Here is a 21,158-nt window from a genome sequence, read left to right as displayed (position 1 = left end):
CATGACGTGCTACTATTAAGTATTTATATCTAATAATTTTTTTTAACACTTAAATATTATAGAATTTGTGCAATTAATTGGTTAGAGCTAGAATAGGTATTCCCTAGTAAATATAAAATTAGTAAAGTTGTTCGCAAGCTAGCAAAATATCTAAAAAATGTCAACAAAAANTTTAAAATATTGATCTAAAAATTAATTATTAAATTTATTCTTTTAAAAAAAATATATATTGATCTAAAAACAATTATTAAGTTGATTCTTTTCCGGAGGTGAGACTTGTGATATGTATGATAAACTAAATCATTAAATACAAATTATCAATTTTAGAGTTCATTATTGATAAAGTAAAAGAATAAACTTTGGTTAGTTTTTAATAACATTCAATTTTGTTTTTTATTAGACGATTATAAATTAATAATGATGAACTTACTATAATATTTAAAATATATATTAAAAATTTAAGTAAAAATATCAAGAGAGAAGTTTTAATTGCTTTCCTACTAAATTCTCAAGAAATTAATGCCATCTATTTTCATTATTTGGAATGTTTTTCACCATCTATTAATACAATTTATTTATTTTCATTATTTAAAGCATTTTAGTTCTTATATCAAATCATGGGAGAAATAGATCAATTAATTAGTTGGAAAAAGGTCGAGTCGAAGGAGAGGTGAAATCCGTCCCCTAATTAATTAGAAAAAGGTTGAGTCCGAAGGGAGAAGTAAAATCCATCATCTAATTAGTTAAGAGGTCAGTCAAAGAAAAGGCGAAATCCAAAAAATGACCCCTTCCCAAGATACTAGAATTGGGAAAACTCAGCCGTGGAGATAAAAAAAACCTGTCCTTAACGGGATGGTAATCAAACCAAGAGCTAATGCATATTTTGATAAAAATTGACGACCATTTATGTGTACTTCAACCCCTCTATCATATGAGAATCGCAAATGTTGGTTCTCATTGTGCTAGTACGCAAGAAAACAGACAACTATGAGTGTGTGTCGACTTCAGAGACCTAAATGCACCATGCCTCAAAGATGAGGCCCCTAATGAAATTTTTGGTGTCATTTAGGAGTGTATTATCATCTCCCTCCGAAGTGCACTAAAATCAAAATGCATTAAAAGAAAAGAGAACCTCAAAAGAAAAAAAGTAGATGTACAATCAAAGAAATTCAAATTTTAGTCCCAAGATCAAAAAGGAAAAAAAGAAACGAACCTTCATTTGTTTACACAGCTACTGCCGGTATTTGGTCGATACTGGAGGCCAGAATGCACGAGAGAAAACGGGTCTCATCTGCGGCTGCTCATATTCAAGAGAATATAAATGTAGCCTATGCTGAGGGCGGCACTTCCGTTCCAACCTTGAGATTAAACTGATGATGCTTTATGTATGGTTTACTACAGGCATCAACTCAACTCCCCTGCTGCTCTGATGTTTCAGATGCATGTGATAGCTTTTTTAGTGTTGCAATCCTCTTTTGCAATTCAAGATTTGATATACGCTCGGCTTCAAGCGCCCTCTCGAGCTTTATCACGCAACGATAAAAGGTCATAATTTTAGTGAAACAGTCGGAGTGCTTCCATTTCATTTGAAGATAAGAATAAGCAGTGATACCTTTGCAGCCCGTGTACTCCATTCTCCTAGAATAGCTCTCAGTCTTTCATTTTCTTCTACATACTATTCAGGGATAGTCAATGTCAAAGAAAAGTTGACGATCAGATGTGTGAGGACGTTGGATTGGATAAAGTTAAAACTTACCTGCTTGTTGGTGGTGAGTAATTTCTGAATCTCGGTATCCCTCTCGGCTATCACAGATCGAGCAAGCCTAAGTTCTGATGTCACCTGATTCATCTGCAACATATAATTCATATTGTTATGGAAGTTTTGATTGCATGTGCATCAAGGTGATTTCATGAGCTGACAAGATATCGGGCTTCAAGTGCCATCTTTCCAATAGAGAGGCATTAGCTATGATGGGTCTCCCTTTATTGTAAGATCCTACATTGATTGGAGAGGGGAACGGACATCGATTGGAGAGGGGTACAAGTGCCAGTGAGGACGCTGGACCTCGAAGGAGGGTGGATTGTGAGATCCCACATCGATTGGAGAGAGGAACGAGTGTCAGTGAGGACGCTGGGCCTCAAAGGGGAGTAGATTGTGAAATCTCACATCGGTTGAGGAGGAGAACAAAACATTCTTTATAAGGGTGTGGAAGCCTCTCCCTAGCAAAAGAGTTTTAAAAACTTTGAGGGAAACCTGAAAGAGAAAGCCCAAATAGTATAATATTTACTAGCAATGGGCTATATTCTCCACAATCAGCATTTGTTCCAAGGGAGATGAGACTTCAGGTTTTGGACCCTGAATTCTTCTAGGAGATTCTTCTCTTGCAATTCTTTCTCTCGTTTGTTGTCTATTGAGACTTCAGGTTTTGGACCCTGAATTCTTCTAGGAGATTCTTCTCTTGCAATTCTTTCTCTCGTTTGTTGTCTATTGAGACTTCAGGTTTTGGACCCTGAATTCTTCTAGGAGATTCTTCTCTTGCAATTCTTTCTCTCGTTTGTTGTCTATTGAGACTTCAGGTTTTGGACCCTGAATTCTTCTAGGAGATTCTTCTCTTGCAATTCTTTCTCTCGTTTGTTGTCTATTGAGACTTCAGGTTTTGGACCCTGAATTCTTCTAGGAGATTCTTCTCTTGCAATTCTTTCTCTCGTTTGTTGTCTATCCCTTTCCTGTTACAGACAAACCGCCTCTGCTTTCTCCTCGATTTGGAAGCTTAAAATTCCTCCTAAGGTAATTTTTTTTGTGTGGCAAGTTTTACATGAGAAAGTCAACACTATGGACCATTTTCAAAGGCATTCTTCCTTAGTGTTGCTCCTGCAATGGGGTATCCTTGGTACGCGTCAGAGGACTCGTATTCTTTGTTGTGGGGTTGTTAGTTTATTCAGACTCTTTGATCATAGAGGCTGAACTCGTTCTGTTTATGTTTGGTGTGGAATTGTGACTGATGGGCTATGATTGAGGAGGTACTCCTAAGTACAANTTTTTTTTTTTTTTTTTTTTTTTTTTTAAGACGCGTGCTCGAGAAAAACAATAGAATTTTTAGAGAAGTAGAAACGTCGTGTGACGAAGTTTTGGAGTCAGTGTTGGACTACAGTACATTATCTAGGCTATTTTAAGGGATTCCCTTTTGTTGGCTTGGTTTTTTTTTATGCACTTGTATGGTTTTTTCATTTTTCACAATGAAAGCTTGATTTCCTTGTTGAAAAAAAAAAAATAACCTGACAAGATATCTCAACGTATAAAAGCATATCCACACAGTAAAACCAAAACAAAAAAAAATTGAAAACATGAATTCACATCATTGTGGTGGCTTGCCTACGATATTAACTAATATAAGTAGGGACCAACATCTTGTGACATTAACTGAGATGCACATAAGTTGGATGTTATTAAAAATCCAATCAAAACATACAAGCAGTACGTATGTAAGACATACCTCAGCTGAAAGTGTCCTCAATTCCTGATCACGAGCAGCTAGCATATGGGCAAGATCAACCTGAAAAGGAGTCACTGTAACTACAGCCATTTTCATTCATATTAACTACAGCCATTTTCATTCATATTACACTCCTTGACCTATTCCTTCATCTTTGACTATCTATCACGAGAGAGAATTTTCATGTTCATATACTCTAATTTCGGAGTCTACTATTGAATATACTTCTAATTTCGGACAGAACTATACACAATTTGAACACCGCTCTTGAAAAAATTAAAACCCAACCCTAAAAAGTAAAGCATGCAAAATATATAAATATATATAACATATTCCAATCCTTATATATTGATCAATCTTAAGCTAAGAGATGACAACTTCTTCCTCAAGCGAGAGCCAACCAAATCCTTCTATATCTATTTCAAACTCTTCAAATATTGTTAATTGACTTGACTCGATAAAAATACACACTTTCATTGAAGTAACAATTTAGAGCTTTGAAAAAAAATATTGTTAAGATTTATGAGGTTTTTTTAAGTATGTCCATCTTACTGTGTACCAAATATCTTTATAAACGACTATATCCTTCTGTAACAAAAAATTGACACTCCATTTTGACGAGATTTTTCCAATAAATACTAAATTGTTACAAATTTGAAAGTTCAAAAACTAAATTATTACTTCACTCCCAGAAGAGTCTTCTAGCCTAAAGTATATTTTATATTTTATGTTTAGTATACACGTTTTATGTATTATGAAGTACTAAATATGTCAATGTATACAAATATATTCTATAAATAAAGATGTTCCCAAAAGTCCCCGTCATGCTTTTTTTAAGAAAGTGATGTATCCGATGTGTCTGTGCTTTTAAGCTCACACGCATGAATAAAATCTAAAAATCAGTACAAACTTTGGTTATACATATAAAATCTAAAAGAACACCGTACATCAAATTAATATGATCACCTGAGGCGTGCTTCCATCACTGGACCGTTCATATTTACTCAAACACTCTTGCAACCGAAGAATCTGAGATGAACAAGAACGAAGGTGATTTAGCTCATTCCAATAGGAATTGAGAAAAGAGCATGACTAAGTAAAGCTGCTGTGTGCCAAACCAAGTATGTGATAAGGTTATTATATACCTCCTCATTCAGAAAATGAAGGTTCTCTCGCTGATATTGCAACAAAGCCATTTGCTGATCAGAAAGTCGACCAACATCATGATACCTGTTACACCAAAGAATTCTTAAATCTTAAATCGTGCGAATAAAACAATGTGTCCATCTGAAGGCACCACTATTTTTATAGGAGAGAAACACTGCATGTGATTACACTAGGAGATTCGGATATTGAAATTCAACCAATCTTTAGCAGCATATGAAAAGATCTAGGCAGAACTAAAGTTTAGTCACTCAAACAGTAAACTTATACAGAACTCTTTGGCTTGCCATCAAATGGTTCATGAACATCAAAAACCGAATCTCCTAGTGTAATCACATGCAATTTTAGATGTTTGAGTGAACATCAAAGATCCTATTCAACGAAATTCCACATTTATTTTATGTCCAGAATGGCGTGTCTTTTGTTGTCAGTAGGAGGAGGATTTGGATCATCTTTTGTGGGGGGTTGCCAATTTACTCATTCTCTTCGGAGCCAGTTTTTCAGGTTGTTTGGTGTCACTGTGGTGCGTGTCGTTCTTTGATGGAGGTCCTGTTGAATTCTCCCCTTCAAGATAAAAGAAAAGTCTTGAGGCAAAGCTTCCCTTTGTGCTATTATGTGGGGAGGGTGGCTTGAGAGAAATGGTAGAATTTGAGGGATGGAGAAGTCTTTGGAGGAGGTAGGAGAGGTTGTGAGGTTTAATGCTTCTTAATCAGACTTTTGTAATTGCCTAACTCGGTGATATTTTTTTGGATTAGAGTTCTCTCTTAGGAAAAAGAAAGACAAACGAACAGATGGAGAAGTGCTGTTCTATTACCAAGATTATTAAAAAAAAAAAAAAAAAAAGTGTGGAAAAGTTGTAGATATCAGTTTTATATTAATTGGATGAAAATCAAATAAATATTGTGAAAATATATTTGAACAAAAAAAAATTCTTAGACGCAGTGACCACCTAGCCTCTAGCTACAAACTAAAGAGCAGCGTATTATGATAAGCTTAATAATTTGACCTTAGATCTTCCAAAGAACTTGATTGCTGAAGTGGAGAATACAATGACTTCAAAACATCAGGCTGAGAATTTAATGAATTGTACTTTTGAACATAACCTGCATTGCACGCATGACAATATTAATCCAAATGTTTTGGGGGCACATAATAAAAAGATGAATAAATACAATGAAATACTATTTAAAGACTGGAGATATGCGATTCAGAAAAGCTTTAAGAATCAGTTATGCTTCAGTCAACTGGAAGACTGGTGAGCAAAACAATACCGTCAGCCATTATATCCAATGCCATGCTACCCTACCGATTACAAAACAGCAGTTTCTAGAATCACAATAAAAAGAACATACGGGCAAGTAATTGAGTAAAACATAATAAATAATTCAACAACAGAGTCCAATATTTAAAAGAACAAATCAATCCAAATCAATAAACTAAAGCACTATTGGTATCAATTGACACCTGAAGAGACCCCATCCCATTAATACAAAAAAACTTACTGATATATATAATCATAAATGATCCAGCACATACCGCTTCAATTAACATAATCATCCTGCAGATATAAAAGNAAAAAAAAAAAAAAAAAAGTGTGGAAAAGTTGTAGATATCAGTTTTATATTAATTGGATGAAAATCAAATAAATATTGTGAAAATATATTTGAACAAAAAAAAATTCTTAGACGCAGTGACCACCTAGCCTCTAGCTACAAACTAAAGAGCAGCGTATTATGATAAGCTTAATAATTTGACCTTAGATCTTCCAAAGAACTTGATTGCTGAAGTGGAGAATACAATGACTTCAAAACATCAGGCTGAGAATTTAATGAATTGTACTTTTGAACATAACCTGCATTGCACGCATGACAATATTAATCCAAATGTTTTGGGGGCACATAATAAAAAGATGAATAAATACAATGAAATACTATTTAAAGACTGGAGATATGCGATTCAGAAAAGCTTTAAGAATCAGTTATGCTTCAGTCAACTGGAAGACTGGTGAGCAAAACAATACCGTCAGCCATTATATCCAATGCCATGCTACCCTACCGATTACAAAACAGCAGTTTCTAGAATCACAATAAAAAGAACATACGGGCAAGTAATTGAGTAAAACATAATAAATAATTCAACAACAGAGTCCAATATTTAAAAGAACAAATCAATCCAAATCAATAAACTAAAGCACTATTGGTATCAATTGACACCTGAAGAGACCCCATCCCATTAATACAAAAAAACTTACTGATATATATAATCATAAATGATCCAGCACATACCGCTTCAATTAACATAATCATCCTGCAGATATAAAAGGTGCATCAAACACCATATTATGTTAGTAATGTACAACTAGGTAAACATGAGGATATGGATTAAGCATGCACATCAAGGAGGAAGCTTTTAACGATACTATCCATATGCAACAAAATGAAAATAAGGAATAAAATGATATGCAGATTTGGTATCTATAGTTCCTAATGCAATCAACAAAAGGGGGACATTATGGTAGGACATTTGACAATTACAGTCAGAATATGATAACAATGGAACTTCCATGGATGTAATAAAATACAGAAAATATAACTAGAACGTCTTTAGGTGATCAGAAAAATAATCTTAGTAAGAAGAGATCACTACTGGATGCTGAAGATGAAGGGAACTAGGGAAGAATGAAACAAAGCAAAAATAGTTAATTGGAGAAACTATTAGACTCGGCATTCACATGTTGTATAAGCTCACTACCTTAAAATTATGGGGATCGAGAGTGCACTGATCTGAGGTTCCCATACCATGACAAGTAAAAGGGCAGCAGTTCCTGATAGTGAACAATTATTTAAAATTGGGCCACAATTGCAGAAAAGGGTAAAAATGCTTCATTGCCAACTGGCATATAGCAACACAACTAAAGTGTGAAGATTTATAGACTGAGTCAGCACAACTATCTAACATACCATATGCAGTAACTGCAAAAGGTAGACGAACAATATGCTTTAACTTCTGGCTAAAGCTATAATAACCCTACAGATAAAAAAGGAACATAATCCGTTTAATTGCATTGTAAACTACAGAACATGAAATGCAAGCACCAGACTGAAAAAAAAAAAAAATTGATTTGTGAATTCATTTCAAGACAGAATTCATTTGCAGAAAAATCTAGAACTCAAGGACAAAGTTGTACAACCTATAGAACAGATCCTGTCAAAAGAAAACAAAGAGTCATGGCTCATGAAAACGTTTTCTTTTCATCACCATTAACCAATACTTTTAGTTCATATTGCAACTTTAGTCTCTAAGATCTTCAACCTCTTCAAACTTGCAAGGGAAAGAGGAAGCAAAAAAATCCTTTCACTTAGAAACTATTTAGAAACTAAGTCCAACTACATATAAGTACCTGCAATCGAATTTTCTGGACTTGGTATACTAGATATTGCTGAAATATACCTGAAATAATAAACAGTGGTTCAACTTCTAAAAAAGTATAAAGATCATTTCATAATCATACCTCTTGGTTGAATTATTCATCAAAACCTTTTGATATGTCAAGACGATTAAAGATGTGCTTAAATGATCGATTTCAATAGCTTGATTCCTAAGAATGAACTGAATTGAAATTTCTAATCCTGCAATGACAAAAAGTACACTGGCTACACGAATAGCAGAAATAAAATTCTCCAGTACCTTGCTGGTCAGAAAGTAGTTGGTCTAATTTATCACAATAAGCATAACTCTGGACGTTATTAGAATACCTGTGAGCATCAAGAGAACAACATCGCAACTGCAGAGCAATGGTTCAACCAAGTGCATTATAGGACGAAAAATCCATGGCGCTCCAATAGCCAGAGCAGCATAGCCTACCTAAATTGGGGGAGAAGTTCAATAGTTTCAACCTTTCGAAACAAAGTTATACAGTAAGCCAGCCAATTCAAGAACTATCAAAGTTTGCCTAACTAGCATTACAATTGGATTATGGTTCATTTTAGATGGAGAGTATACTTGCCAAAACGAAACAATAAATTATGCTCCCAACTGTTCGTGCAGGCTTCCGATGACCAAATAACGGGGCCTCATGCAGTATATCAAGAAACCTGTAGTATTCCAACGAAGGAACTATCAACAACCAAGCAGGATAGACAGTACGAAACATATAAGCAAGTGAATTCAACATTCGACAGTCGGATTCGTACTGAAATCACGAAGATTACAGAGGAATAACTAGAATTGAAAATTCCAAAAACAAAGAAATCAAACAATCGGACACTTGAAACAAACAGAATGAATGGAATCAAACATATGAAATATGTGTAAAATCTTACATCGCGTTGTCTTCAGATGATGTTGCGCGCGAAGAGGCGTGCCTCTCCGCTGCCATGTTTGGAATGTAGAGGCTTAAACGGAGATGAAACAAGAATTTGGAGGCTGAATTGCGGTGCTGAAGGCTTTCGAAACCGTCAGTTCGGCTTTTCCAATTCCGACGATCGGTGATTTCTCCGGAGAGAGAGAGACTGATTCTTCTGCAACTAATTTCAGCATACGAGTTTTGAATGATGAGTAATAACATTTTTTTTTTTTTTTTTTTTGAATTCCATAACTTAATTATATATAATCGCTTTAACTTAATTTAAATAAATAAATAAATAAAATTATTATTTTTCTTCGAATTTAATTATTTAAATACTACTAAAAATATTTCAAATAATGATTAATTGAAATAGTTCTAATGTTTTTAGGTAATTAGCGATAATAATCAATAATGGTTAAATTTTATTAAAAAAAATTAAAGTGGTATTAAATTATTTCTCTATTAATATATTTGAATAAATAAATTCAATCTAAAATTCAATTTTGCACTAAACAAATCCTTGTTATGGAAAATGGTCTAATTTAGAAGTTTAATTTATTAGAGAAAAATTTAGATTTTTAAAATATTTAAAAATTGAGAGCTGGTTGAATTTAGAGACCATTTGATTTATGATATTTTTAAATAATATTATATTGAATTTGTGCCATCTGATTTAAAATAAAACGTTTAATTAAAATTATTAATAAAACTTTTTAATCTTTAATATTTTTTATCTAAAATTATATCGAATAATTATGAATTATAGATAAATAAAACAGTTTAACGTGTTACCATTTGTTAGGAAGATTTTTTTTTAATGATTATAAATTGATTTGTGTGTTTATGATATTTTAATATTTTTTTATCTAAGATTATATCGAATAATTATGAAGCGTAGATAAATAAAAATTAAAAAAAAATAATAATTTTTAACAACCCAACCTGAAAATTAACGGGAGATCCTACATTTTTTTACCGGCAGTGATTTTGATACGCTCAACCAGAGAATTAAGCCCCATATATATTTTTCACCCCATTTTTAACATGCGGCAACGTGATCTTGACCCATATATATTTTTCACCCCATTTTTTTTACCGTGTGACATCCTACATGATCTTGACCCATATATATTTTTCACTCCATTTCTTACCGTGTGACATCCTGATTTTGACACGTCGCCTTAGAGAGCCTTAAGGGAATTAAACCCCATATATATTTTTCACCCATGTGACATCCTGATCTTGACACGTCGACTTAGGGAGCCTTAAAGGGAATTAAACCCTATATATATATTTTTCATCGCCTAGGGAGCCTTAAAAGGGAATTAAACCCTATATATATTTTTCACCCCATTTTTTTCCGTGTTAGGGGAGCTTTAAAGTTAGGGGAGCTTTAAAGGGAATTAAACCCATATATATATTTTTCACCCCATCTCTTAGTGATGTCTTGAGGGGAAGTTAGAGTGAATTAAGCCCATATATATTTTTCACCCCATTTTTTATCATCGTGATCTTAACCATCGACTTAAGGAGAATTAAGCCCCAGATCTTAACACGCTCATGACCAATCTTGAGGGGAATTAAGACCCGTAATCCCCATATATATTTTTCACCCCAGCTTTGTGGCTTTGTCAGAACTTAAACAATGTGTAATCCCCATATATATTTTTCATCCCAGCTTTATGGCTTTGTCAGAACTTAAACAAGGTTTTCACCTTGTGGCTTTGTCAGACCTTAAGCAAGGTTTGTCTTCACCAATCGAACATCGCTCGTGCAAAATTCAAGCTTGTTCGATCACACACGCCGCCTGCAAGTGCATGTTCAATCGTCTGCGATACAACCAACTTGGCACTGTTATGAAATTTTTAAGGTTGGGTTACCAATCCTACTCATATTCTCAAACCAACCTGACCTATTTACCCCAATACAAAAATATTTCAAAAACTAAACTTGTACCAACAAAAAAAAATATATATCTTTGTTTCTCAATTATGATGGAATTAATTGANAAAAAAAAAAAAAAAAAAAAAAAAAAAAAAAAAAAAAAAAAGAAAAAAAAAAGACTATTCATACCAATAGCTCCAATCCAATGCTCCCAAACCAAAGTCCATTGCAATCTCATACCCTAAATACCTCAAATAATTTAATTATAATTATAATTTTATTGGAAGGTTCTAATATCTAGAGAATGGTACATAGAGATCAAACTTGTCCCACCATCTCTGGCTATGCAAATTTACAACAACAACATCATCACTTTACAGTCTGCATTTAATGATATAAACTACAAGAATTGGAAGCTTTAACTTGCACGTCCTGCCCACCATAGCCGTACCTTAATACCGCACTACCTTGCTTTCCCTGCAACAAGCTTTGCCATTTCCGCACTCTATGCAACAATGGGGTATGAAGCACAAGTTGCAATACCTGAAACCTCAACCATCTTTATCAGTAGGAAGCCATGAAGAACACTTCGATGGTAGTTTTATACTTGTTGAGCTTAAAGAGAGAAATGAATTTGTATCCGTCCAAGCTGAGAGCTAAATACATATTGTTCTGTTTGGACTTTCTCTTATGGACTTCCCCTCAAGATTTTAAAAAGCGTCTCTTAGGGAGAGGTTTCCACATCTTTATATGCTCGTTCTCCTCTCCAACCAATGTGGGATTTCAAGTTCCACTCTTTTTGGGGGGCCAACGTCCTTGCTGGCACACCGCCCGGTGTCTGGTTTTGATACTATTTCTGCTAGCGGTGGGCTTGGGCTGTCACATATGGTATCAGAGCCAGGCACTAGTCGGAATAGGGCTAGACTCTCACCATAGTAAACGCATTATAAAACCATAAGGCTAACGGCTATATGTAATAGGCCAAAGAAGACAATATCTATTAGCCGTGGGCTTGGACTAACTTGAACTATTACAGAATCTATATCTGACCGTTATATTATCCCAATTGAACAAATTTTGTACTCAGTAGTGTAGGAAGAAAACTTACCACACATGTTCTTGCCCAGCTCCATCTTGAAGTAGCCATGTTCACCCCATTTGTCTCCCCAGGAGTTCTTTATAAGCCAGTATGGGACACCATCTTCGACCCCATAACCGACCGCAAGCACGGCGTGGTTTACATCCTGCCAGTAAAACCAGAAACTATCAGACATTATCTTATCATGTTACCATGCCACTGCAGGCTGAAGATGATGAACATTCATGTCAGACATTTTCACAGAGCCAACAAATTAATTCATGTCAACCTGAGGAGTATTGCCGCATAATTCACTGGTGTAAACTCCCTTTGTATACAAGCGAAAATCGCTAGCCACCTCAAACGCTACGCTTACTGGTCGAACAAGACCAACTGCTTCCTTCAATTCATCTTCAGCGCCCTGCATATCACCCCAACAATTAGAAAATGATCGTGAAACAGATTTGGATGCTTCATCACAGCCGGGGGTTAAAGGAATTGGTCCTTGGCTCTTACTTGAGTGATGTTCACAGAATCAATGACTTGTACTGCAGCATTCCCGGCTACGAATTCGCATTTGCCGTCTTTTCCAGTGTAAGGATATGCTTCTTCAGTTTCAAGGCCACCATTGTACTTGATGTACTCAAAAGCCTGGGAAGGCAGTCCACCATTGCAGCCGAAGTTGTTAAAAGCACCTGCACAATCCACCAGCTGCTGCTCGGACAGGGAGATTCCCTTTCCAAATGCTTGTGCATAGGCCGCTTCTAGCGCTCCAGTAGTACTGCAAAAGCAAGAAAAAATAAATTGTATGCATAATTACTGAGTAGCATTGAGCAACCTTATTCCTAGAAGATAAAGCTAACCTGAATGTCCAGCAAGAACCACATTGGCCTTGATCTTTAACAGGGCTGACTATGCCATTTTTTCTCCAGTCTTTCTGCATAAAGGGCGTAGACAGGTTGTTAACAAAGTCTTGACATCACAAATTTGTTTGAATGATCACAGTTTCATGTGATCAATTGTATGACGTGAAATTAGAGTGTTTCATAGTATCTCATAATTCGACAAAAGGGAAATTTGTATGACGTGAAATTAGAGTGTTCCTCTAATTTACAAAGAATGGGAAATTTGTATATATAATAAACTTGTATATAAAGATTTGCCCCTCTTTTGTGCCCTCAGATGAAGAGAATAACAATATAGGATACAGGACTTCATGCTCTTCCATCATGTTAATAAATCACAAAAAAAAAAAAAAAGACTTCAAAAGCTCAAAGATTCTGGTAAATTTAATTATATTGATGTTTTTAACACGGTATAGATCAGTCAGACTAATGTTCAAACCTTTGAGTCAGAATTCTACTACTGTTAACACTTTGGATTCAAGTTGTCGAGAGTATATGTAAGGATGTACCGATTCAGGAAGAACAACATCAGTAAGTTTGTGGCTGCCCTTTGTGGTAGCAGAGCACTCTTGAGGAGCTCCTAGCCTGTATTTCTTGAACTCCTCCCACGTCCAATCCGCAAATTCTGCAACGATTGGGAATACAAGCACTCAGCATCATCTTTTTTTTTTTTTTTTTTTTTTGCCTTCCTAAACTAATTATGCTAATCGAGATTCTTCTCGATGACTTGATTAATCAGTAGAATCAGATAGTCATCCAAATCAAAAGTGCAAACGATCATCTAATTTTTCACAGAACAAATAGAAAAGTTCTCATAAGCGTACAAATCAAGCGAACTACTTAAAATCAGAAGTCAATCATATAACTTACGATTAACACCAAGCTTGTAAGAAAGGCCTTTTCTATTAGTCGATTTTATCAGTTCCAAACTCTCCAAGAAAACTCCGAATCGGAGTTTCATCTCCTCCGCCGTCTCGTAGCTCTTCCCATACCTGAAACAATCCACTACAATCTCCTCAGTACAAAAAAATCCACCAAAACAACCAGATAGCGAGAGTAAAGAAAGCGAAACGATAATCAATCAATCACGGATACAATCGGACGAACCTGTGAGCGAATCGAGCAAATCGGAGAGCGTGAGGAGCTTGGCCGATGACTCGAACGACCTCCAACTCCAACTCACGAAGACGGTCAGAGACCATCTGAATTGGATTCAAATCATCGAAGACGGATCCGGAAACAGCACAGGAGAGCAGTAGAAGAACAGAGGAAACGAAGAACAGACGTGAAGCCATCGCTGTTGCAGATTCTTGCTCTCACTCTTCTTCTCTCCAGAGAGTTGGGAAAGAAGACCAAACCCAATCGGATATTTATACAGTGGAAATGTGATCGGAAATCTCAAAGCTTTTCATATATATTTTATTATTTTTATTATTACATTCCAATTTTTTTAAAAATTAAATAAATAAAATTCAGAGCATAATTCATGTTTTATTTTTAATATTTAAATTATTTCATTTTATTCTAAACCTAAATATTAGAAGTGTTCGTGGATTGAATTTGGTCCAATTATGACATTTTTTTCGACGGTAAATTTTAAATCATTATTATATCATAAATAGTTATTTATTCAAAAAAAATATTAGTTTATAGAATATTTAGTTATTTTCAAACATTTAATTATGACTATATATTTTTAAAAATTATTTTTTAAATAACCAAATTTTTTAAAAAAAGTAATTAGAGAATAAATAATAAAAAATGATTATGAAATTAAATAAAAATAAAATAAATTGAAAAAAATCTATATTTTAGAATTGTAATTTAATTTAATTTTTTTTAATCCAATTGAGATTTTTTTTTTTTTTTAGATATAAAAAATAGAGATTTAATTGAAAATTTTAAAACTATAATAATTAAATTAGAAGTAAATGGAATAAATTTGAAAATTATTTAATTATTATTTTTAGTTAAAAAAAAACTAATTAAAGACATAAATAATTGAGAAGGGGTAAATGCGTCAAAGGCGTGAGCTACTGGTGAAGAATCTACCAATAATGATCATGCCACGTGTTAGAGCGTTGGTTGGTCCCCACGAGTCTGTTTCAAGCTGGCGAGCTTGATGACGTGGACGAATTGTTTTCATGTTGAGTGTGGACATATTTTACGATATTCTCCTTCCGATTTTTGGGATTTTTGACGATAAATAAACGTGAACGTTATGTCTATTTCTTTTTTGGAATAAAGATTTTTGTGTGAAAATATCTAGGGTTTGCATTTTCATTTTTTTTTTAATTATTTTTATAAAAAAAAAAAAAAAAAACTAATTTATTTATAATATATGAAACGAGAGTCGGATTAACCTTGACTGTTTATTAGTTTGGGTTGAGTTGAATTTTTAAAAAAATTAAAAATACTGGTTCGTTCGTGTTCGTGTTCGTTCATGGTTCGTTCGTTCGTGCGTTGTGAATAAGTTAAATTTTTTTAAATAACCCGATAACTCAATCCAACCCAAATATAAAAGGTAACTGAAGAAAAAACACGGGAAGGAGAGAGAGGAGAAAGAGAAGAACACGAGATAGAGATGGAGAAAAAATTTATGAAAATTTAATGTTGTTTTTTTAACGTAAAAATATAATTTTACACTTTACAAAAAAAAAAACTATTTAAGAAAATACATATTTCTAAAAGAGAACCATATTTATATTAGTTTTTGAGTTGATTCGAACATTTTTCACCTACGTTGTGGTCCCGTCTAGGCCTTCTAACTTCAAACGAGCATAATATAAACGATTCGAGTGTAATCGATGTCATACGAGCCTCTTCTTGGCCTTTTGGTTTCAAATGAGTTTTAAGTGGTTTAGAAGTGTGGTCCTTGTCGAACGAGTCTACCTATATGAACAGTGAGGATTTAGAAGTTCATGTTCCCCGGTTAAAAAATGACACATATTTTTGTAGGAGTATGGTCGTTGTTGGATGGCTCTCCCTATTTGAGTCACGAAGACGTAGAAGTCTCTATTCAATATAATTTTTATTAAAATATATTTGATAAAGCAAACATATAATATATTTTTAATATTATATATATACACGCGCGCGTGTTGAAAATATATTTGTATTAAGCGAGACCTCCCGTGCCCGTAAAATATTTCTCACTTTCTTTCCTATTTTTCGTATAAACGGGAAATCTTCTTCGGTCGAGGTGGGTAAATTTGAACTTTGGGCCGGGCTAAGGTGATCAGCCCATTAAAAGGTCCATGCCCAAAGCCCAAAGCCCAAAGCCCAATTATTAGAACCCCCACATTATACCTAATTAATATACTTAAATATTAAACTTTTAATTTATTCGATATCTTTTTAAATTTTTTATTTTGTATCTAACCCGTCTTTAAAAAATTTTAAAATTTTAAAATAAATAAATAAATTATCTATTAGATATAAAATTAAAGCGTATAATAAAAAATAATAAGTTAAAAGTATTAATTTAATACTAGCGATTTTATTTAAATAAAATTAAGAATATTTTTTTTTAAAATAAACCACTCTTGAACAAATTTTATTAATTACTCCGAAATATATTTTATGTTGTTTTTATATTAAGTGCTTAATTAAATATACAACACAAAAGATTTGACCCACGTTTTTATTTTATCTCTAATATTAAATTAAATAATTGGCGTTTTTATTTTATTTTATTTTATTAAGAAGCTTCCTAAATATGCCATCCATTTACCTTTTTATCCACTCATTTCTATTTTCTTTCCTAATCACTTTTGACTCAACTTTTGTATCCAAACTCAAAAGAATATTCATACAATCGAAAAAACGCTTTTTCGGTCACTTTTTTATTTTTAAAAAATGGAATTTTCATATTTCACGTTCCAATTTTTGTACTTTTTTTTCTTTTTACTTTAATAAGTTCGTGCCAAAAGAGAAAGGTTCATTCTTGTGGGCTTGATATGATACGGTTCGGTTCCCTTTCAAAAGGACATCAGATAGGTTTCCAAATAAATATGGCAACTCGACTGAAATTCTATTCTAACCTCTGGTTTACAAGCTCGAAATTTAAGAGGTACCTAAAGAAACGGGAAACTCACCGCTCGTCGGTGAAATTGAAGAAAAGATAATTGAATGCCCGAGGGCTGAAATGCAAAATAGCTCTCTTCTAGTTGCTTATCATGAATTTAAGGGCCCAAATCCACCGCTAGTAGATACTGTCCTCTTTGGGCTTTCCATTTTAGGCTTCCCGGTTTAAAACCCATGTTGTAGGGGAAGGTTTCCACACCCTTATTATAAAGGGTATTTTGTTCTCCTCCCAACTAACGTGTGACATTACATGGATACAGATAGATTTTATAATCTTAAATTTTATTATATTTTAGTCTCTAAATTTTTAAAATATTTAAAATTTAAAATTGGATAATATTTTTATTTTATTATTTATAAATGAACGGTAGATTCGAGACAATATAGACATATTGGATGTTAGATAAAAATAATAATACAATAAAAAAATTTAAAAATTTAAAGATTAAAATAAAATAAACGTTGACTAAAAAGTTGAAAAAAAATAATAATAAATAAGTAAATACGACGACAATATGTAAATGTTTTATAATATTTTAATAAAAAAAAATTGCAAGGGTTTCTAAGATAATAATATTATTAAAATTTAAGGTCAAAAAAGAATAATAATAACGTGTTAAATTTTCAAATATTTGAAAAACTTCCCTTGTTTCGTGAAAATCCACGAAGAGAGGGCTGAAGTAGTTGCGATATTATTTTTTTTTTTCATCACAATATATTGACCAATCCCCATCAATTAAATATTTATTTAAATACTAAATTATATATTTTAGACCAATAAATGTTATTTTTTTTTTATAAATTATTTTAATAACTCTTGCGTTGTTTACATTAAATAATGTGCAAAATTATATATAAAAAAAAATTAATATATTTTTGTGTTTCTAAAGTTTCGTCGATAATAGTTTATAAATATTATTAACGGTGTCCACATAAAAAATTGTAAAATTTGGGTCCAATTCGAGAGTTGACATTTTTCTATTGGGTCAACTCAATCCCTAACAATATAGAGTTGTAATCTAACCCAATCAAAACCCAATCCAACTCGGGTAGACCCATAAATACTATTCTTATCTTATTATTATTATTATAATAATTAATAAATCGATTCTAAGCGTTTAGCGTATTTAGTAGTAGGCTTCAGATTTTAGGTTGTTTCTATTGGATGATAAAAGTCCCACATCGGTTAATTTAGAAAATGATCATAGGTTTATAATCAAATAATACTCTCTCCATTAGTATGAGACATTTGGGGAAGCCCAAAACAAAACCATGAGAGTTTATGCTCGAAGTCTGCAATATCATACTATTGTGGAGAGTTTTTTTTAAAAAAATATTATATATATATATATTCCCAAAAAGCGAATGGAAAATGCTGCAATCCACCATTAATAAAGAATAATATTTGCAATGATGACGAACTAAGATAGCCCAAAAGCCATTATTATTGTCACAATACCACTTTTAAAGCTTATCCCCAACTTTATATAATATAGTACTTATTTACATTAAAAGCATTATTTCAAATTAATATATGAATTTTTATTAAGAAAAATAAAAGCGAGGAATGAGCCTGATTGACAAGGTTGTAATAGTAAATGACAAAAATGTCCATTGACTTGGTTTATAGCTGGGGGCAATAGTTCGACGCGTGGTCCCCACGCACCTACTCCCCTCATTTGATTTGACGAAACTACCCTCCAATTAGATTTTTTTTTTTTTTTTTTCATGTGAAATGTATTAATCAACCACAAGGCGACCAGCCCATCATTTTTGTAACCCTTTTTTCTGTTCGGTCAAACAGACTTTTATTTTAAATTTTAATTCAAAACGATGAAATAAACGGGACCACTCCTTACTTGGTGTAGCATGTTACATGGGTCGAGAGTGTGAACTTAATTTCCGTTTGGGTATGCGTCCTTGGATTGCTGTTGCATATTCAGCTCCTGTTGCAGCTGCTACTGCTGTTTTCTTGATCTACCCAATTGGTCAAGGAAGCTTTTCTGACGGTATGCCTCTAGGAATCTATGGTACTTTCAACTTTATGATTGTATTCCAAATCGAATTGATCGGGTCATGTAGGAACAGGGTTCAAGTCTACCAGTCTGTTAGGATGTCTCAGCTGCATGCATCACTGCACTTCCACTTGACTTTGTATTGTAGCTCCCTTTTCACGTCCGTTAAATTTTTGAATTTTTAGAAATTACGTTGAATATTATATTATATTTTATTTTATTAAATATTATTGAATTTATTAACTCTTAACAAAAAAAAAATATTAAATGAAAATTACCCATTAAATTTTTTAAGTAAATCGAGAATTTTGAAAAAATGAAATTGAAATACGAAGTNTATTATTATTATAATAATTAATAAATCGATTCTAAGCGTTTAGCGTATTTAGTAGTAGGCTTCAGATTTTAGGTTGTTTCTATTGGATGATAAAAGTCCCACATCGGTTAATTTAGAAAATGATCATAGGTTTATAATCAAATAATACTCTCTCCATTAGTATGAGACATTTGGGGAAGCCCAAAACAAAACCATGAGAGTTTATGCTCGAAGTCTGCAATATCATACTATTGTGGAGAGTTTTTTTTAAAAAAATATTATATATATATATATTCCCAAAAAGCGAATGGAAAATGCTGCAATCCACCATTAATAAAGAATAATATTTGCAATGATGACGAACTAAGATAGCCCAAAAGCCATTATTATTGTCACAATACCACTTTTAAAGCTTATCCCCAACTTTATATAATATAGTACTTATTTACATTAAAAGCATTATTTCAAATTAATATATGAATTTTTATTAAGAAAAATAAAAGCGAGGAATGAGCCTGATTGACAAGGTTGTAATAGTAAATGACAAAAATGTCCATTGACTTGGTTTATAGCTGGGGGCAATAGTTCGACGCGTGGTCCCCACGCACCTACTCCCCTCATTTGATTTGGCGAAACTACCCTCCAATTAGATTTTTTTTTTTTTTTTTCATGTGAAATGTATTAATCAACCACAAGGCGACCAGCCCATCATTTTTGTAACCCTTTTTTCTGTTCGGTCAAACAGACTTTTATTTTAAATTTTAATTCAAAACGATGAAATAAACGGGACCACTCCTTACTTGGTGTAGCATGTTACATGGGTCGAGAGTGTGAACTTAATTTCCGTTTGGGTATGCGTCCTTGGATTGCTGTTGCATATTCAGCTCCATTTGCAGCTGCTACTCTGTTTTCTTGATCTACCCAATTGGTCAAGGAAGCTTTTCTGACGGTATGCCTCTAGGAATCTATGGTACTTTCAACTTTATGATTGTATTCCAAATCGAATTGATCGGGTCATGTAGGAACAGGGTTCAAGTCTACCAGTCTGTTAGGATGTCTCAGCTGCATGCATCACTGCACTTCCACTTGACTTTGTATTGTAGCTCCCTTTTCACGTCCGTTAAATTTTTGAATTTTTAGAAATTACGTTGAATATTATATTATATTTTATTTTATTAAATATTATTGAATTTATTAACTCTTAACAAAAAAAAAATATTAAATGAAAATTACCCATTAAATTTTTTAAGTAAATCGAGAATTTTGAAAAAATGAAATTGAAATACGAAGTGTTGTTAGAATCGCTCAACAATGCACACACTCGATCAAGATGAACACAAAGAACATGAGAGAGAAAATACAAAGAGAAATATTGGCTAAAAGTTTTATTCATCAGGTATGTACAACAACAGCTACAACGAAGAAAATATATATTTTATATTTATTTTATTTTAAAATGGAAAATGTAATTATTTTATATATATATATAATTGAAGTCAAGAAAGCCTGTACACACGACCACATCTCAACAACTTGAAACGTGGGACCCACATAAGATCGGAAAGGTCAACTTTGGATAGAAGCAAGGATCCTGATCATCTTGCAAATCTGCTGTTTTCTTAAAAGTACGCACATCGGACGGTCAGGATTGTGGGTGTATTATCCAAATCATAGAATGGGGTTGATGATAATATATTGGAGGGGTAGGAGTTTCTAGAAGAGAGAAAAAAATATTGGAATATCACCAACTTTGGTTACATTCTGACAGTAATTTCTGACCAAATCACTAACGAAAAAATGGCTGCATATTAGCCTTCCCTAAAGTCTAAAGGTTACCCTAAGTTAGCGTACACTCAATTTTAGCTCGG

The 21,158-nt window shown here is 33.2% G+C and overlaps 2 protein-coding genes across 3 annotated transcripts; both read right to left on the bottom strand.

The window, feature by feature from the left end:
* Positions 1-1,152: 1,152 nt before the first annotated feature.
* On the bottom strand, positions 1,153-9,219 carry LOC111780659. Of its 2 annotated transcripts, XM_023661125.1 has the most exons (14): positions 8,981-9,219; positions 8,665-8,752; positions 8,414-8,522; positions 8,059-8,108; positions 7,619-7,685; positions 7,410-7,482; positions 6,910-6,965; positions 6,414-6,510; positions 4,640-4,724; positions 4,461-4,523; positions 3,495-3,554; positions 1,757-1,849; positions 1,613-1,675; positions 1,153-1,523 (listed from the first exon to the last, which is right to left on the bottom strand). In XM_023661125.1, the coding sequence occupies exons 1-14, from the start codon at positions 9,034-9,036 to the stop codon at positions 1,410-1,412; spliced, it is 1,074 nt and encodes a 357-aa protein (XP_023516893.1). In that variant the 5' UTR covers positions 9,037-9,219; the 3' UTR covers positions 1,153-1,409. The 2 variants fall into 2 exon arrangements, with proteins under 2 accessions (XP_023516893.1, XP_023516894.1); XM_023661126.1 differs by lacking the exon at positions 8,981-9,219 and having other exon boundaries at positions 8,661-8,752.
* Positions 9,220-11,136: 1,917 nt separating this feature from the next.
* LOC111780306 (thiol protease aleurain-like) lies at positions 11,137-14,259 on the bottom strand. Its single transcript, XM_023660677.1, has 8 exons — positions 13,981-14,259; positions 13,744-13,865; positions 13,383-13,498; positions 12,832-12,905; positions 12,485-12,749; positions 12,258-12,389; positions 11,999-12,134; positions 11,137-11,433 (listed from the first exon to the last, which is right to left on the bottom strand). Exons 1-8 carry the CDS (start codon positions 14,166-14,168, stop codon positions 11,396-11,398), a joined length of 1,071 nt encoding a protein of 356 aa, XP_023516445.1. The 5' UTR covers positions 14,169-14,259; the 3' UTR covers positions 11,137-11,395.
* Between the last annotated feature and the right edge of the window lie 6,899 nt (positions 14,260-21,158).

Source organism: Cucurbita pepo, chromosome LG18 (genome assembly GCF_002806865.2).
Source record: "Cucurbita pepo subsp. pepo cultivar mu-cu-16 chromosome LG18, ASM280686v2, whole genome shotgun sequence".
NCBI lineage: Eukaryota > Viridiplantae > Streptophyta > Magnoliopsida > Cucurbitales > Cucurbitaceae > Cucurbita > Cucurbita pepo.
The sequence above is the reverse complement of the archived record's forward strand: the minus strand, read 5'-3'. Positions and strand labels throughout refer to the sequence as shown.

Bases quoted from the DNA above. Each gene is read 5' to 3' on its own strand.
- LOC111780659 (XM_023661125.1), bottom strand. From the start codon at position 9,036: ATGGCAGCGGAGAGGCACGCCTCTTCGCGCGCAACATCATCTGAAGAC. The intron at 8,109-8,413 runs GTATTCTAATAA...TTATTATTTCAG, and splicing joins TGTTCTCTTGATGCTCACAG to GTATATTTCAGCAATATCTA. The intron at 7,686-8,058 runs GTACTTATATGT...TTTTATCTGTAG, and splicing joins TCCAGAAAATTCGATTGCAG to GGTTATTATAGCTTTAGCCA.
- LOC111780306 (XM_023660677.1), bottom strand. From the start codon at position 14,168: ATGGCTTCACGTCTGTTCTTCGTTTCCTCTGTTCTTCTACTGCTCTCC. The intron at 13,499-13,743 runs GTAAGTTATATG...CAATCGTTGCAG, and splicing joins TTACAAGCTTGGTGTTAATC to AATTTGCGGATTGGACGTGG. The intron at 12,390-12,484 runs GTAAGAGCCAAG...GGTGATATGCAG, and splicing joins ATTCTGTGAACATCACTCAA to GGCGCTGAAGATGAATTGAA.